The sequence below is a fragment of the Schistosoma haematobium genome, chromosome 1 (genome assembly GCF_000699445.3).
Source record: "Schistosoma haematobium chromosome 1, whole genome shotgun sequence".
NCBI classification, from domain to species: Eukaryota; Metazoa; Platyhelminthes; class Trematoda; order Strigeidida; family Schistosomatidae; genus Schistosoma; species Schistosoma haematobium.
Window position 1 is genome coordinate 20,453,146 of NC_067196.1, and position 20,586 is coordinate 20,473,731.

At 34.9% G+C, this 20,586-nt stretch overlaps 1 protein-coding gene across 1 annotated transcript in view; it reads right to left on the minus strand.

Annotated features, from left to right (window-relative positions):
- Positions 1-163: 163 nt before the first annotated feature.
- The window catches only part of INO80_1 (putative DNA helicase ino80), a 39,849-nt gene continuing 19,426 nt past the window's right edge, over positions 164-20,586 (minus strand). The window contains exons 9-18 of the mRNA XM_051212553.1: positions 19,878-19,962; positions 16,424-16,702; positions 14,883-15,270; positions 13,401-13,640; positions 11,414-11,796; positions 8,581-8,823; positions 2,843-3,094; positions 1,748-1,965; positions 891-1,143; positions 164-492 (exon numbers count right to left, since the gene is read on the minus strand). Of these exons, the coding sequence (XP_051073364.1) occupies positions 355-492; positions 891-1,143; positions 1,748-1,965; positions 2,843-3,094; positions 8,581-8,823; positions 11,414-11,796; positions 13,401-13,640; positions 14,883-15,270; positions 16,424-16,702; positions 19,878-19,962 (2,479 nt within the window). The 3' untranslated portion in view covers positions 164-354. The remainder of the gene's footprint in view (positions 493-890; positions 1,144-1,747; positions 1,966-2,842; positions 3,095-8,580; positions 8,824-11,413; positions 11,797-13,400; positions 13,641-14,882; positions 15,271-16,423; positions 16,703-19,877; positions 19,963-20,586) is intronic.

The window sequence follows — 20,586 nt, forward strand, 5'->3', positions numbered from 1 at the left end:
CAGTAAAATTTATAGCATATATTGACGGTATCACTTTAAAATTTCCATTTTGAAAAAGTCGGTAATAGGCTGAAGGTACACGAAGAAAATATAGGGTACTTAATATGCTGTACTCATAAGTTCCTTTTTATTTTTGTAATACAAAACATCGAATTGTCAATAAAAAAATACACTAATTTAAGCGGTACGTTTTGTTTATATACATTTATTTGCTCAGAAAATTATGGAAATGCATTACAAAATCATCTGGTTTGTGGTAATAATAAAACCAAGAAGAATTTTTGACAAGATATCAATGGAGACAAAAGAATATAACAATGATAATGACAAAATAATCCCTATTCCAATCAGCATTTATGTCGTGTTGTTACTACTACTACTATTAGAATTATTATCATTATCACAATTTGTTACAGAAGTGTCAATTGAGGAAATGGTCGCCGGCCCGATTGATTCCATTGGGCGGATCTTTTTAGTGCGGCCCCCACGAGGCTGAAAAAAATACATGGAGCGAAATAAGTTGTTATATTTTATAGTAGAGACCAACAGTTATTTCATTTTAGACTATTCCTGCTAACAGGAGAGCATCTATACAAGTATTCTAAATAACCGGGCATCATTAGACGGTTTCTTGTACTAACTTGGCGTTTTAATTTGAACTACAAAATGTGTGATTTTAAGCTAAAAAAAGATGGAACTTTCACATTCCTACTTCTGTCATAAAAATTAATTAATCGAGGACAATGAGAAATACTGGGAAAGCAGCGAAAATCAGTCAGTTTACTATCTGATTGCCCAAGAACACTGGAGGGAACTGGCACTTGGACGGTATCTACCTCATAACATTACACACAAAACTTATTGAAGAAACAATTGTGATTGAGGCTTACTTGTTCAGCCCAAGCCGCTTGACGTTTTCGTTCAAGCAAATCTTCATCAACAGTACTGATATCTGATACGCCCTGAGGATGCGAAATTGATTTTGTGGAATTGAAACCACTTGATGATGGTTGTCCAGTTACATGTGCCTCAGCGTTTGCATTTGAAAAATTACTTACAGTTTCAGAGGCTATTAGTCTTTTGGATGCCTGGTTCTTAGCTGGACGACCACGTTGAGGTTGTAACCGTCTACGTATCTGAAGTCTAAATCAGAAAAATACATTAACATTAATTAATATCGTAATATGAAAATGGTCAAAAATAAGGGAAATGATCGTTTATTTCAAATAGATAAATGAGATATGGCAAAGCTATAGAGACAAAACATTTTCTGTCAAATAATCTTAATAAGTGACCATGTATCATTAATAGGTTATGCGTAATCACATCTTAGAAGGTATTAAGGCTTGGCGGGAAAAATAACGTCAATTGCGAGGATATTGTGTCACTATGGCACCAAAGGTTTATTTGCATAGGATACCTTTCATACTAGTATCTCTATTACTAGTATATATGCTTTGACAACATACAATCAGTTTACAAGACATAACGCAATGACCAGGGAATTTATGTTAAATTACCGTCTGCTAGATCATCACGACTGTATGGATGATCCTGAATTTGTGTAGCTTAAGTCAATGAATTATCAGATATAGCTGGAACACAATGGCTGTTATGTCTGTATGGTGGTTTTTCGTATTTAACATGAACATTGAGAGATATGAAATTTGTCTAGGTGAATAATTAGCAAAAACGTGAGTATTTAGAACTGTATCAATGCGCAACTAGCAGCCAACAATAAACTAACCGTTTTACCAACTCATCATCATCAAGTAACAAAGAAACCATATCAGATGAAGTCATATGTTCTGTGGGACTTGACGAATTTGTTACATTTGACAATAAATTGTTTAATCCTTCTTGACCTGATTGGATTACCATTTGTTGCATGGCACGTTTCTCTTCTGCACGACGCAACATACGACCTTCGACTGTATTTTTACAAATAAGCCTATAAACTGTAACCTGAAATATAAAATTATAAGTAATAAATGAATGAACACTGATAACACTTTTTTATATTTGGTGATGCTATAGAGGACCAGATGAGAAATAATGATGGTTCAACATTTCAATTGTTATCCTAAATTGATTTGATGCAATGAAGATAAACGAAGATCCATTGGTTGATTTTAGACACCTTTTACTAAGCATTTGTTAGTATTAAATTAGGTGAACATGCCACATAACAAATTAAGATGGATTTCCTTATTATATCAAATCTCTCAATAGTTAATCAGTTGGTAAAATGGTTCTGAGAAGAAATTTCTAGCTTGCTCAGGCCAATATTCTATGATATCTAGTTTTCTGTCGTTAACTACATTCATTAAAAAAACCTTGGTTCCCGTTAATCGACACTGAAATTTCTACATGAAGGGAATCCAAGACTTAATTTAGTCATCAATAATTTCATCTTTCGCACAGTGTTTTTTGTCTCGATGAATCGTCACAGAACAAAGTAGTCAACTCGAATACAAGAATAATTGAAGACAATGTCACCTATAAGGATAACCAATTACAATCAAGGCCACTGGAAAAAATTGATTTAAGCCTCACGGAATAACTTAAATGTTCACTTCTTAATAAAGCAAGCGCTGATGACGTTATCTAGAACAACAGTGAAAGTTACCCAATTAAACCATCTAGCTTAGAGATTTTTACAACAGTAAAACATATATCTGAGCTGTAAATGATCTTCATCATTTAAATATTGTGATAGTGATCTACATGAAGTAGTTTTCTTTAGGTTAGATGTTGATCTTTCGACACACTTTCTAAAAAATATTCAGTCCGTTTAAAATAGTAAAAAAACTACGAGCGTAAAGATATAAAAGAAACATACAGGCTTTGTTTGACCTAGACGATGTGCACGATCCATTGCTTGTTGATCTACAGTTGGATTCCAGTCAGAATCATAAAATATAACTGTATCAGCTGCAGTTAAATTAATACCAAGGCCACCAGCACGAGTTGACAGTAAGAATACAAACCAACGCGGATTAGTCTGCCATTGAGCAACCATATCTCTACGATCGGATAAACGTGATGAACCATCTAATCGTAGATAAGCATGTTTACGATATAACATAAACTCCTAAATAAGTGATAAATATAAAAACATCACGTTAGTAGTCAAAAACAAGTCATAACTTGGAACTGATGAAAAACACGGTAAATATAAGCCTTATATACAAGATTTAATCACCTATGTATAGAAATCGAACAGTCACAAATGAAAGGATACGTCCATTTTCAACGGTAAACCAAACAAATTCATTAACTGTAGACAAAAATAGCGGAGAATTCTAACTCTTTGAAGAATTGGTTGTGGAATAATATATAGAGTTCATTGTAGATCAACTAACTCCGCCTGAAGTCCCTCCGGGGGCTACTGCCGGTCCCAAGCCCGGATAAAGGAAGAGGGTGGGGCATGGGGTTAGCGTCCTCATCCCGTAGAAAACTAGCTCGCTAAAAAAACGCTAACCAGAAAAATTATTCAAACCTTTTAAACTCTGCCCTGGGAATCAGAAGGTCTTCATTTAGAAGAACTATGACGCCTCATGATGAAAGCCGAATTTCTTCGGAAGTTACGAGGATGATGCCCCTTCTGACAACCAGAGCAACCATTTATTTAGGTACATGGAATGTTCGTACAATGTGGGACACCGGGAGGGCCTTCCAAATTGCTGCAGAAATGACAAGATACAACCTGGAGGTGCTTGGGACCAGTGAAACACATTGGAGGCAAGTTGGACAACAACGACTAGCTTCAGGGGAGCTTCTGTTATACTCCGGCCATAAAGAAGAAAATGCTCCACATACACAAGGAGTTGCATTGATGCTGTCCAAACAAGCGCAAAATGCGCTTATAGGATTGGAATCTCATGGACCAAGGATCATCAAAGCCTCGTTCAAAACAAAGAAAGAGGGTATTTCAATGAACATCATCCAATGCTATGCGCCTACCAACGACTACAATGAAGACGCTAAAGATCAATTCTACAATAGGCTGCAGTCAATCATCAAGAAGTGCCCAACAAAGGACTTGACCACTCTGATGGGAGATTTCAATGCCAAGGTTGGAACGGATAACACTGGATATGAAGACATCATGGGACGACACGGACTGGTAGAAAGGAACGAAAATGGTGAGAGATTTTCAAACCTATGTGCCTTCAATAAACTGGTCATAGGCGGCACCATATTCCCACATAAACGCATACACAAAACCACATGGACTTCACCGGATCACACCACGCAAAACCAAATCGACCATACTTCCATCAACAAAACGTTCAGGAGGACTATAGAGGACGTGAGAACCAAGAGAGGAGCTGATATAGCATCAGATCATCACTTGCTGGTCGCCAAGATGAAATTGAAACTCAAGAAGCACTGGACAACGGGGCGGAAAATATCACAAAAGTTCAATACGGCCTTTCTTCAGGATACTGACAAACTCAACGAATTCAAGATAGTCCTCAGCAACAAGTTCCAGGCCTTCCATGATCTACTGAATGGAGAAGGAACTACTGTGGAGAGCAACTGGAAGGGGATCAAAGAGGCAATCACTTCAACATGTCATGAGGTCCTGGGTCACAAGAAGCACCATAACAAGGAATGGATCACTGTTGATACACTGGATAAGATTCAAGAAAGGAGGAACAGGAAAGCAGCAATCAATACCAGTCGAACAAGAGCAGAAAAAGCCAAGGCACAAGCTGAATACACAAAAGTAAACAAACAAGTGAAGAAGAGCATCAGAACCGACAAACGTAAATAAGTGGAAGATTTAGCAACGGCGGCGGAAAAGGCTGCAAGAGAAGGAAACATGAGACAACTGTATGACACGACAAAGAAACTCTCTGGAAATCGCCGCAAACCAGAACGACCAGTGAAAAGCAAGGAAGGCGAGGTAATCACCAACATTGAAGAGCAGCAAAACAGGTGGGTAGAACACTTCAAAGAACTCTTGAATCGACTAGCTCCACTGAACCCACCCAACATCGAAGCAGCACCCACGGACCTCCCAATCAATTTTGGCCCACCAACAATTGAAGAAATCAGCATGGCTATCAGACAAATCAAGAGTTCCAAAGCAGTGGGACGAAACAACATTCTAGCAGAGGCACTAAAAGCAGACGTAGCGGCAACTGCAAGGATACTCCACATTCTCTTCAATAAGATTTGGGATGAGGAACAAGTACCAACAGACTGGAAAGAAGGACTCCTGATCAAAATACCAAATAAAGGAGATCTCAGCAACTGTGATAACTACAGGGGCATCACTCCTCTCTCAATACCGGGAAAAGTCTTCAACAGGGTATCGTTAAACAGGATGAAGGACTGTGTAGACACCCAACTTCGTAACCAACAGGCAGGATTCCGTAAAGATAGATCGTGTACAGACCAAATCGCAACTCTACGGATCATTGTGGAACAATCAATTGAATGGAATTCATCACTCTACATCAACTTCATTGACTACGAAAAAGCATTTGATAGCGTGGACAGAACAACACTATGGAAACTTCTTCGACACTACGGCGTGCCTCAGAAGATAGTCAATATCATACAGAACTCATATGATGGATTACACTGCAAAATTGTGCATGGAGGACAGTTGACAAAGTCGTTCGAAGTGAAGACCGGTGTTAGGCAAGGTTGCTTACTCTCACCCTTTCTCTTTCTCCTGGTGATCGACTGGATCATGAAGACGTCAACGTCTGAAGGGAAGCGCGGGATACAATGGACATCTAGGATGCAGTTAGACGATCTAGACTTCGCAGATGATCTGGCCCTTCTATCCCAAACGTAACAACAAATGCAGGAGAAGACGAACAGTGTGGCAGCAGCCTCAGCAGCAGTAGGTCTTAATATACACAAAGGGAAAAGCAGGATTCTCCGATACAACACAGGATGCACCAATCCAATCACAATTGACGGAGAAGATTTGGAAGATGTAAAAACCTTTACGTATTTGGGCAGCATCATTGATGAACAGGGTGGATCTGATGCAGATGTGAAGGCGCGGATCGGCAAAACAAGAGCAGCATATTTACAACTGAGGAACATCTGGAACTCAAAGCAACTGTCAACCAACACCAAGGTCAGGATTTTCAATACAAATGTCAAGACAGTTCTACTGTATGGGACAGAAACCTGGAGAACTACAAAAGCCATCATCCAGAAAATACAGGTGTTTATTAACAATTGTCTACGCAATATACTTCAGATCCATTGGCCGGACACTATTAGCAACAACGTACTGTGGGAGAGAACAAACCAAATCCCAGTGGAGGAAGAAATCAGGAAGAAGCGCTGGAAGTGGGTAGGACACACATTGAGGGAAGCACCCAACTGCGTCACAAGACAAGCCCTCACATGGAATCCTCAAGGCCAAAGGAAAAGAGGAAGATCAAAGAACACATTACGCCGGGAAATGGAGATAGACATGAGAAGGATGAACAAGAATTGGATGGAACTAGAAAAGAAGGCCCAGGACAGAGTGGGTTGGAGAATGCTGGTCGGCGGCCTATGCTCCATTGGGAGTAACAGGCGTAAGTAAGTAAGTAGATCAACTTATTTGTAAGAAATAAATACCAATAAATCTGAGCAACAAAATAAATAAACGTTGGACTTATAAAAAGAGTAAAGGAGAGAAAGGTACTAGCAAAAAATAAGTAGAAATATGAAAACGAAAACAGTTTATAATAGGAGATACAGTTCAGTTAAAAATGCGACCAGAGAAACTTCTTCCAGTTCCATCATCACGTACTTTCTTCAGAACTATTTTAAGAATGCTATCGATGGTTGAGTTGAAGAACCTCATTTCTAGATTGCAACAATGGAGAGAGGTGATTTTATGCCTTCACTTTACTCAGTGTTTGTGTAGTTTTCAAGAGGTCACCATACTTATCATTAACATTCAGTGGTGTGAAAACACGGTCAATAAATCCACGAACTAATCGAAAATACCCTGCTTCCCACGAATCATACTTTCACGGGTTTTGAACAATCAGTGAAATATTATGGAAACCAATAGTTCGATTTCAATCTAACGTAGAATTATTCCCCTATAGTTGTTGCATAAATTAAATAAGGACTTTTTTAAAAGATGAAGATGGCCGTCGCTTCATTTAGTAATGCCGGGACACTATTTTCTACATCTTTTAAAACAAACTAGTCAGCTCTCTGACCAAACGTTCGCTACCTTTAAAAAGAATCGAGGCTAGGTCATCTGGATCTGGTGACTTGGGTGCCACATAAATTGTGCTTTGAGGACCTCCGTTGTGTTAGTTCCATCTGTCGTCGACGGGTAGGGAGGAAAGACAGTCTAACAAAAGATGATGAGACAGCATATCATCCAATCTGTTTTGTTGAAGAACTCTGTCACATATTTGCTCTTCGCTGAGTTTTAATACACAAACATAACTACCGATACCTAATTGCTGTGGTATTTCTTAACCTTAAAGTAGCATTAAACTTTATCGATCAACAGGTTTCGTGGAAGCATCTGTCTTCCATAGATGTACCATAAAAATACGTAAAACTTGTGTGTTTTTTAATTCGTGAACTATTGGTTGAGTCATAGATTATGGTTGACCGTCATCAGAATTCATTACATCAAGCGATTTTCTTTGGGACTTTCGATTTTCTTAACTTATTTGAATTTGTTATGCACATTTTTTCGGGAATAAAGCTTTTATCGTCCGACTTTTCAGGAACTGGTCATCTTTCACGAGATTCACACCCTGACTTGGTATAAGCATATCATAGTTTTATTCAGTGAAAACGCTGATAAAATACTGTCGTCTTGAGTAATAATATGAGCATGTTTGAGATAGGTTCCTCTATCTCTAAATGTTGTTACAGGAACGGTCTGCGTCAACGTCTGAACTAATGACAGGGATTGAGAGTAGTAGGCCACGTTGATCACTTCAATTGTCTTGGAAGTCTCATTAATCATGACGTGTTGGTGTCTGATGAAATCTCAGTGCGGATTCAGAAAGCTCGGCTAAATGTTTTCACCGTGTGTCACTTATGGGAGTAGGTGAGGTATCGATCTACCATCCAAAACATGACTTCGTTTGGCGACAGAATATGGTCTAGGTTAGAATCCAATGGGGAACATTAGTTTCGTTAAAATAGAAGATATATCATCATAAAGAGCATCAGGAAGAACGAAGCAAGAGTCGTGTTCGTCACTACTCGACAATTGTGTCAAAAAAGAATCCTCAAACTCACTTTGTGTTTAGAGGCGCAGATGATCATTCCTGAACTCAATAAATTCTGTACGGAATGTGAAATACAATAATGGTGTGAAACTCTAGTTTGAATATATGTGTTGTAGTATACCAGCTTTCCAATGTTTCCTTAAATATCAAAATACAAAATCAACAGAAATGCTCCAAATAGACTAGTAGAGAATTCTCTACCGTAATTAGGGAAATACGTATAGACAAAAAGATCATAAAAACACTTTATCAACCCAGCTACAATATCTAACCTCTTGAGACCGAAATAACAATAAATGAATAATTTTCTGAAAAAAAACAAGTCAAATCAAATGAGACTAACCTCTAATATATCAATCATACGTGTCATTTGTGAATAAATTAATACACGATGTCCATTTGATTTCAATTCAGAAAGAAGGTTATCTAATGTAGTTAATTTACCAGAGTCTGAAATGCGTGTAGCACGTGAAACAAGCTCCAGACTTCTAGGCAATGGAGTGGTCACATTGTACGATAATGAATAAACATGTGATGTATCATAATTACACGTATTTACAAACGGTTTAAGTGGATTAATTAATACCTAAAACAAACAATAAAAAAAGCCAAATTAGAATTTCCTTATATGTTGCACAAAATAGGGTGCCCTATATGAGTAAGCAAAAAACAATGCTGGATTTAAAAATCATTTACTGAGTCAAAATTATATAAGTTTTGGATATTTGCACATCTGGACGAAAATGTTTCTGAAGGACATATCAATGGTATGCTAGTCAAAAGCTTGAGTGAAACATGAAAATGTGTGATTTCGATAAATAGGTGCAGATGATTGTTAGCAATTTAACAATTCATGTCCAATATGTTAACTAGTCAAATTCCTTCGTTTTCAATTCAAAAAAACCGTGCAGTTGTGGTTGGATCGATCGTTGTGGAGTAAAAGTAAATCATTTAGTTCTTTTTCTGAAGCTTGTTGGCTAATTTCTCCCGACTCAGTATGTTATATAGCCCTTTACTAATTCAACCAGTTGGAGCCATAAAACCACGGGAACTATCTTTATTATAATTAAGAGATTAAGTTGGTTTGTTAAAATAATTTAATTCTAAAGAATGAAGGTGCTATAACTCGGGCTGTTTGGTTTTGAGGAGTAGCTTTTCGTTAATCAATACACACATGCCTGATAATTCTTTGTAGGTTGTATTTAGAGAGGAAGCATAGTTTACGAAGATCGTTGAATTATAGGCATCACTATTTCCATTAAGTTTTGAAAATGACTTGTAGTTTTTAATTACAAACAACTGGGATATTATTCTAATATGGACACGACTCTATGGGAGTGAGATAAACAGGACAACTAACACACAACACTTCAACAATAATCCCTAATACAATGAAAAACAGAGAATTTATGAGATTAGAAAAAAATCCATACTCAAAGAGACATAATCGTAGTGGCACAAACATGCAAACATAACAACTAACAATGACCTTGGGACACAACGAAATTAGCAAGCTAACAACAAGAACAATCAATCAAATAAAATCAACTTCAGTGAGTAAATGTCAACTAGAAAGAAATAACTAACATTTATTTACAAGAGCCAAATAAATTGAGGAGTATCCTCCAAAAGGGGCGCACAGAATAGGGTGAACATTAGTAAAGGTGATTTTTTTTATTTACATTGTGAACCTTCCGTAATCCAATCTAATATACTGTTATATCTAGAGTTTGTATTCTTGCCATACCACGTATAACTTGAGCACTCGAACGCTAGAACCCTCCAAATCGCAAGTTAGAAGATAGAGGACGAGTAGGAGGGATTCTTATTCCAATCAGTGTCAAACACGGTACAAAACATTTAGGTATTTATAATTTTTTAGTAAAAACGAAATCATCATTACAATCATCCAATTCACATGTTGTGGTTTTCAGCATTCGTCCAATCGGAAAGCTAGACGTCGAGACTCTGGAATGTTCTTCCAAAAGATGATTAGATGAAGTGTATTCGACTCTTTCCGAGCTTCTTAGGGTTCCCGAGGGCCATCTCTAAATATACATAAATGTGAAAGCTCAAACTTCATGCTATTCATCGTAAGTAGTCTGGTATCGGTTTATTGCACTAAGTTCCTACAACCAGTTTAATACCTGCTGCTACCTTCTGATCACTCCTTTTTACATGCTGTTGCTGGATACCTACAACTAAATGTTAAGTTTTTTAATCCATCTAGATTATGTAGTTTTTAGAGCATCAATAGATTTCCATATGCTCGGATAAGCTGCACCAATGAGTTGGCTAAATCCTCTATACCATTCCTACACCAGATTGTTCGTTCTAAGATCTCCCAAAAAGGGAATTATGGGTCTTCAATTTGGATTCAGTTTATTCACTTTGTTGAAAGTGAGCACATACAAATTCGTAATCATATAAACTGTTTAGATCTGAAGTTTGAGCTGATATGACAATACGACAAACTCGCAGATAACATAACTACAATTTAATATGTCGCTTCTGTTGATAAAGCTGTCGATTACTTTTTTCCCATACACGACTGTTTGTAATAAATCCATAGCTTGTATGAGAGCGTTCATTTGTTAACGCAATCGATAAGATTGGCAAATACCATGATTTATCGAGAATCAACTGAAAGTGAACATGAAACTGAAATGATTTTAATAAAAACGCTACACGTCATGATCTCTGTGAAACATGAATACTTATAATATTAAGTTTCAAACTAAATCCACTGTATCTTAGTTTCATCAATGCTTCAGTCGATTCTGCCTCGTGACATTACTTTAGGATTGCTATGAATGAGTTGGTTTCGAAGATCATGAAGTTATTCTCTTAATACATTTAACTAACTCTATTTGTGAACTATTGAAAATCAGAATCAACGCTATAATCTATAAAGATTGAATTCAAAAGAGAAAAAACAACCAACATCCTGTTATAGCGTAATACCGGACGCAAAGTAGAAGGTATGTTAATTACTGTGCGAAGCAGGATGTAAGATACTAAGGTTATTAAGTAAATATAAGCAGTGGTTATGCAAACTTAAATTTTCACTTGTAGTTCATAAAATTCGGACGACTGGAAATTCAAATGATACTTAACACCATGAATAGATTAATATTTTAGTTATCAATAACAAACTAAATGCGACAGAAACATACTTTGTGAGTTGTTGCAGCTGAGACAAAATTCGGAATATAAGGTCTTATTCCAGGACAATGAATGAAAACTGATGGTACATTCGATACAGTGGTAGACGATTCATATTCAATTTGACGAAGGAGAAGACCTTGAAGATAAACTAATTGTGCAACTGAATGACGAGAAGTACGCACATGACTCATAGGGAATAATGAATTCAGCTGCAATAAACCAGAAGCGTTTTTACTCATTGTAATATCTTCATTGAAGTAGTTGCTTATTATAATACGTGCCGAGTGGCTATGAGAAATAGTTTGAGAATCGGAATGTGAAAAACCCCCAGTTTGAATAATTTTTACATATTCATTAACAGATAAACCTAATAGGCGGGTGAATGAAAAGCCTACAAAACAAAAAAAGAAATATCAAATACAGCAAACGAACTAAGGTCATATGTACAAAATCATTATTAACATGGAAACATCAGACAAACAAATAAGTACTATAAACAATAAGGAAAATTGAAGCCTTTTCAGTAGTTGTGTGGTGTGTGCTACTGATGTCGACAGATATAAGCAGTACGTATCATCAATCGAAAGTGAAATGTCTGGAGGTAGAAGGTTAAGATCAAAGAAAAGATAACGAGAACAGAGTGATTAGTGTGGAAACGAAGGAACAGTGAAGTTTGAGACAGTTGATTGACGTTTTGCAAATGAAGAACTTACTGTATGGTTCTCAGATTTTACTAAGAGATTCTGTATTTTTGTGTTCAAATACATTTGGTTGTCCCCACTAGTGTTCTTGTTCACTACAGATGTACTAATTCCCTAAGAATATCTAAAAGATATTCATTCGAAATGATTCGTTACAATCCGAGTAGTATACATAACGAAGAATAAATGGACAGTAACTGCTAGAGTCTATTTATGAACTAATACTATACATATATTCTTATTTGGTAACTATTCAGCGATTATATTATATGCATATTTATATTCCTTTCATTATAAGCTTCCATTTGACCTATTGCCAACTATTATACTACTTACTATTCGCAAGCTATTCCCAATTTATTAGTTACAGCGTCTCACAATCACAGCCACTTTTTGGCTTGATTTTGTATGATTGTTATTTTCCATTTTATGGTATGATACGATCTGCTTTGTTTGTATATAAACCAAGTATGTCTGAAATACATGATTCATACAGTAGAAACGGTGTTCTGAACTCAAACAGTCTGGGTTAGGTGAGAAGCTACTACCTCGGAGGTCCAATAAGAACTCAGGGTTGAATCTAGGCTGCTCGTACTGGTTCATCCGTCATTGGTCTGGTCATATAAGTCGGTGTTTCTAATTGGCGATCTAGTCACGCCATATATTAACGGGTTATAAGGACACAACAACACGCATGAGAAGAAATACGTTTTACGAGAACACACAAGTCAACTTCATAAAAACGTTTACCTACTACCTAGTACTGGTTCTGAATAAAATACAGTCTATTTTATCTGTAAAACATCGTCAGTTTGATACTACTAGTAGTAGTCAAAGTCAGATTGATTATGTTAATAAATTCATTCATAAGAAGGATGAAAACGATGTTTTAAATTCATAAATAGGCAGTACTCTATGGTGATGTGGTGTAGAAAATTATGTTGATGCACATTCAACACCAGATCCTATGCTGACTATGACTGACAATGTGAGAAAATATTGTGCGATATTAAGCAGAAACATTTTATTGAAAAGCTATAAATCTGACCTATCATATGAAAAGTTAGTCGTATTGTATTATTTAGTCCCCAAAAGAATAAATTACAACGATAACCTCACAGTTTCAATTGAAGTAACTCAACCATTCAGCTAAACCAACATAATGATGCTTAGGAAACTGATACAATTACATTGAGAGCACAAATATAAGTTACTAACTAGACGTATAGACTAACAAGCTTAAATTAAAAGTTATTCGGTTTATGAAATACAATCTTTAAAAATTATCACTTACATTTAGATGGGTAATTTGTACATGGCCTATTTTGATTCACTATACAGCTTGGTCCTAAATCTGGTTCCTCATTGTCATGATGCCATAAGTCCTCATGTATATAACAAGGATGATGAAGATAGAAATACTTTGCAATAATGATAAATAAACATACTGAATAACAGTCATATAAAGATACCGGACATAGAGAAAATAGACTGTTCAAACTTTTAGCTCTCCAACTAAATAATGACAAAGCGTCTACAAAATAGAAGAGTTGAAGAAAAACGGAACTATCCTTTTTAAAATGACAATTTATAGAGTTTTGGATCATTTGAAAATATACTATATTTAAAACTGACGTGAAGTTTAAGGAGTCGATCTCATTTGAAGATTATAGGTAAGCACTAATAATCAATCATAAATTATGACAGTTACAGTGATCAAAACAATCTTTTAAAACATTAATTTTCTCCAAAAAGGGGAATTTTTATTCATATAGATGATTAATATTACAGCATAACGTAATGAACGTCTTCCAAACAGACGAACAGTGAAACTCTTTTTAAAAAATGAATACAAACTGAAGAATGGGTGTATTTACCATCAAATATGTGGCTGTAGTTCTTTAATGAACTAATCAACCAGGCCACTTGGGTATGAGTTACACTCTAAATGTGAGGACTAATAATACTACACAGACCAAATTAAGTGGATCAGGATTCGAACCTGGGACTTAGTGGCTGAAAGTTGAACACTAAGCACTAAGCCATTGCTCCATCAAAAATATAACTTTCGAATAACTGAACTATCTAAATCACTTTAATCCTACTAGTTAACAAGGATATATTGACTCAGCTAAGAATTGACCCACTAATTATTCATAAACTATGGGATTTTTTTATCGATATTAATGCCATTTACTTCAATGATTACAAGATTTCTCTGTTGGAAATTAGTGTAGTCAGTCAGTCATCTACAACGTAGGAACAGGCACAGACATAGATAGGTCCAAGTTGCACAACAAAGTGAACATCAAATTCACAGAATCAATTACGTCAATGGTAGTAATATACAAAAGAAGATTGCATGTAAGGATATGATACGGGGAGGAAGAATTAGTTCATAGAAAGAAAGGTATAAAGTAAATTAAATCTCACGGTCTAAAAAATATTTTAGTGGAGATCAGAGTTAATGATATCTACGGCAAAAATAACCAAATTATACAAATGATATCAATAATTAATGAATAATCGCTACTAACAAATGACACTCACAGGCAAGTGGAAAGATCATGCATGGGACAAATGTCTACTTTTTGAGGACATTGAAGCTAGAGATAAATAAATCTAAACAAATTTAAATCAGACAGCTGAACAATTCATAAAACTGAACTATTTAAGGAATATTGTGGACTAAAAAAATGCAAATAATTATTAATGAGAGATGATTAAAATACAATGGGTTATGCATACGACTAAAAGTAATAACTGTTTTACATACCATCTTCGTACAGTAAATTTGGAAGCCTCCATATTGCATATTGATTACGATTGTTATTGTAAGCATTATACTTAATATCTGAATTATAGAATCGACAACTATTCGGTTCCATTTGACCAGTTATACAAGAGAAACGAACATCACGACGCTCCCATAAATCTGGATGATTGCATACTTTTCTTAACTGCATCACTAAATTAATTAAATGGGCTGTAGCTGACGAAGACGATGACAATGCATTAGTATTATCCAAATTCGATGAAAAACTATCTGATATTCCATTCGCAGACATGATGGAGCTAAGATCTTCAAGACGAATCTTACTACGTAATCGTTCATACAATATTTGTTGTCGATGACTTAATGGACAATATAACATAATCTCAGTCTACATATTTATTGTTTTTTTTTCAAAAAAAAGAAATAAACAGAAGGGATTAGCGGTTAGTCAATATTGAAACTGATAAGAATTACTCAATAGGTTCTGTAAAAAATGTAAATAACATTAGGTTATATAGTTGCGATTCGACAACTTATTGACTGAAACGGAAATTCAATCGAGTGCATTACATATCAATTAAAAGTAATTTTCAGTTAGCATTATCCTACCTCTAGTATATATTGAGAATCGTAGTTTAAAACAACTGAATATATAAAGGATTGATGTCGTAACCGTTAACATCAAATTAAATTCTACATTCATATTCAAACATGACTAACTAATGAGTAGTAAATGAACTGTAAAATTGTATATATAGTAGGATTTACAATATAAACATTCTTAAATTAATAAATTAAAAAGAATAGCATGTAGTAGTTACTATACGTTAAATGATGAGTTGTTAATTCAATAATAACTAACAATAGATACAGAAACGAATACATTATTAGCCCAACATTAACAATTTTCTTTTCTTTTTATATCACAAACAATCCTTACTTCACATGTTACAATTTTAAATGATGTAATCTGCTTTAAATCTGGCCAATTTTATGGATTATTAATTTGGATTTATGAATTGTAGAACCTGATGAGAAATTCATTGAAAAGAATATTCTTCGTTCATATAATTATGTTCTAATATATAAAATTGCTTATTAAGAGATACAATGAAAAAGCCATGATTAATACTATTATTGTTTGTTTTAGTTCCAATGCCTCATACATTTATTATGATGTCAAATTACAAATGATTACTCTAAAATCACTATTCCATTTCTAGCCCCATTGAACTCAATCTTGAAGCTACAGTTTTATAAATCGAACTGTGCATTTAATTTATCGTACTGAACAATGTGATTGAAAAAAAGAAACGAAATTTCAAAACTCTACATAGCTAACGTCGAAAGTGAGTTGACTAATGCATCCATGAATCTTTCGACATAAGGTTAGATTCCTTTAGGCTTCTTAGCTTGACAATGAACAGTAACCAAAGGACAGAGAAATCAGAAGTAATAAAACGAGCTAAATATTGTTTAAATGTTCACTACAAATAAACAATTACGCTAAACATAGTGAATAAATGAGAGATCAAGCTAACCTTAGTAGATATTTCATGTTCAACTTCAGTTTTTGTTCTACGTAACATGAATGGTTTTAAAATTAAATGTAAACGTGACAATTGATTTTCATTCAATTTTGAAGTTATTAAAGATCCAGTTCCACTGCTACTAATGATACTTCCTCCTCCCGCTGCTCCTCCACCACCAGTTCTAGCTGTAACACTGGCTTGAGACTCAATATCACGTGAAAACCAATTAGCAAATTCATCATGTGAATCAAATAATGTAGGCATAATAAAATGTAATAATGCCCATAACTGAATAAATGAATGAATATAAAACAAAATAGAGTTAGACAATATAAATTATATCAAAATAATGAAATAAAAACTGATGGACAATAATTAATTAGTTAATAAGTATTAAAAAGCTTTTAACTAAGATATCCTTATTTGTGAAATATGGCTGGCTTAGTTTTAATGGATGTATAATGTAATGATTTAAAAATTTCACATTTGACAACTCAATATCATTACATAGTTTAATTAATTATATAACATAATACATATGATGTAAGGCTTCGTGCACGAGCCTACATAAGCTTTTATTGTTGGAGTTTTACTTCGAATGAAGCTATTATAAGTGTTATTCAACTTCAATTATGAGTCAGAAATTTGAAATGCTATTTACAACAAAGGCATTATTTAATTTAACGACTGATGAGGGTTTATTTGAAGGTTATATTCATCATAGACTGATATCAACTGGAGACAACTGAAAACCACAAATTATAAAAAATAATAACTTCAAACAAGTACTACGCCAATTACTGATAATTTTTGTGATAAGTAATAAACGATTTGGTCGATATGAGCTATAAAACGATCATCATTATTATTATTACCAAGTGGATAAAGGTTTAGATCAATTCATTATTGGTCAATATTATACTGGAGCTTCTAACATAAAATTCAGCAGGTCGTTCCTGGACATAATGGTAAGGAATGATATTATATCCGCAATGAGCCGTGGAATTCCCAATTTGTGATTCTCAGCTTTATAGGAACCAGAAACCATAGATTAAATATGCAGGCAAAAGATCTGACAATTCTATTCAACAAAGGAGGTAAGTTGACTAGTTTTATAATATTGTTTCCTGAAGAGCTGCAATAAGTACTTAATGTCCATCTTTCAATTATTGTAGGTTTGTTGAAGGTTAATGAACTATTATTCGTCGGAATGTGCATTATAATCAAGAATGCGATTTATCTACGTCACGACAATAATTAGTGGTAGCAAAGTGACAATAAATTGCTCTTTCATAATCTCTAATAGTGTTCTTCAAAGCTTCAAGCGATTAGAACGCTACCAGATACAACTCAGTCAAGAAAACATACTCAGTGTCTATAACAACGTTCGGAACTACATGGCTAATGCTTAGTAAGTTATTGACGTTCACAATTTGGAGGAAATGCAAAAATTGAAGGAATTATTCCCTTATCCTTTTTAAAGCTATTCATTTTATTGGACGAAATAGCATGAGAAATTTCTAATTTTAAAGAAACTGTACAAATCACTGTCATGTTACTCCTATCCAGATGTATGGATATTTAAATAAATGGTCCATGGTGGATGGATCGTTAGACTTTCCTTTCTATTAAGCGCGGTTGTGTTTGGTAGTAAGAAACAAAGCTTCGGAAAATCACCTTTGATTGGGAAAACATTTTTGAATTATTTCGATATTATTATTGACCAGATGGTTGTTAAGTATAGCATGTACTGGTGTTACTAATTTGATTTGTAGATTTTCTTGTCTTACTGGATTATTTGGAGGTCTTTTAGTGTAGCTTAGATGTTTTTATGCACGAGTTGCGATTTCACGAGACGACCCTCTAATATAGAATCCATCAGAATTTGCACATCATAATCTGTAGACACAATTCTGTATCCAGGTAAAGAGCGTTTCATTTTTTTATTTGGACTAAAGCATTTTGTAGTGTTAATCGTTTTATATGATGCTTTTAACTCTGTGTGATCAAAGAATTTGTTGTAATTCTTCTGTTGTGCTAAGACCATAGTGATAGTTACTTCATTCGAATATTTACACATTTAATCCTTTTCACATCTCACACCACTATCAAGTATTATTTATTTATTTGAACATATAAATATTGGTACAAGGGGGCACCGAATACATATGCGCTACACAAGTCACTTGATTTGTGTGGGTTATGACACTGCCTCGGAGCCCAGACCGAAGCAGGTGGTTTAATTAGGGGACCACACCCGAAGCCTTCAACCTAAAGGTTTGATCCACAAGGCAGTGCAGCAACGTTAGGAGATGCAGTCCCATACGCCATTTGTTCCCTCAGGATCCTGGAGTCTATGTGCACCACTGGTTTGGAATCAGGGTTCTCCAACCCCCCTGGGTGGATTCTCCATATCCACTAACCCGGTTAAGGCGCCAGACATTCGCTTTTTGTCCTCGTGACTTCGTAAGCAACATCCCCGCCACAAGAAGGCAGTGAGTAGGACTTCTCTGGCAGTGGCTGCATACGCGCGGCCATGTGAGACCATTTCGAGAAGGAGAGCTAACTCTCTCCACCCTCAGCCATTCCAGGGCATTTCGGGGCACTATCAAGGATACAAATATTTCTTACACTGCTCTTCGACATTACGAATATCACATGTTTCATATCCACCAACATCCAGACATAAACACAGGTAGATCTCAAACAAAAATCACTCTGACCGAATCAATATGTCATTAATATGATCTGACCTATTTTAATTTTGATTGCACTGAAGATATTCTGTTTTTCACGCTTTTTTAATTGTAGGCTTTCATTTGACCTATTGATTACGGTTGTATGCTTTTGCCGTTCGTTAATTTATTATCCACCTATTGTTCAGTTCTTATATCACTTATGACTCAGTTGTACATAAATTAAAAACAATGGTCTGATAAATACGACAGGTACTTGTAATTAGTGGATTTTATAATCTCGTGATCCGACGAGTGGATACATAAAGAAGTGAAGGTTATAACACCCATTGTATCTCAGTTTAAGAGGCTTTTTATAGGGTAGAATCAATACTTTTCAAGATCCAACCTAAGACCTGATTTTATAGTCGATGTGAATACATCGGTTATTAAAAACTTTGGCAAGAAGTGACATAAGAAATTTTCATAAGATGTAAGCTATGGATCCATCAAAGTAGAAAAGTAAAGACAAATTTTCGATAGCCGTACTGAAACATAATCGACTGAAAATGTTCACTATTACAGTCAAGCGCAAGGACACAACAAACTATAAAAGTTCATTTGAATCCCGTAGGTGGAGAAACGATTAACATAGTAGAATAGCACTAACTACCTAATTATATCTTACATTCAAAGCTTCATTAATTGATATCACTCTGTAACGCTAGATATGTTCAAACTGGACTACATGAACAAGCTACAATATTAGTCACTATTATTGTACTCACTTCTTGCATTGTATTCTGAATTGGAGTTCCAGTGAGTAAAAGACGATTTCGACATTTAAAAGATAACAGGATTTTCCATCGTAAGCTAGGAAGAAACAAAAAAAGGACTTGAAATTTACATAACGACAATCTATTTGTAGTTTTTTTAGTTATTTTAATACATAAAATATCTTCAACATTGAATTAACTGATTTTCAAGGTAAGTCTTTCCGATTACTCTAGATTTTTGATTGGGCTAATAAAAATAAGATTTACACTACGAAGTTCAGTACAAAAAAAACTTGAGGTAATGTAAACAGACAACTTACATGCTTAATAATGATGAAACAAAGTAATTCAGCAGCGCCAAATAAATGTTAGGGCTTATTTCATTTCAGTAAAGTACAACTCTATTTTACTAATCGACGTATCCAACTAACTTACTTCCAGGTATCAGAATAAGTATGGATACACATAAGTAAATTAAGATGATAAAAATTAGAACTGTTTTAATTGTTTTGAGGTATTTCTTTAACTTATGCAAAATACACTTTTGTTTGTTGATATTTTCATAACAAAAAGTCATACACGTACTTGTATTATAGACGATTAAACCACACAAAGCAAAACATTAAGGTCATGACTAAACAAACATGAAAGAATATACAAGAATACAATGTTAATCTTTGACGAACACTTCTAATCCCAGTCAATTTATAAAATAAATATA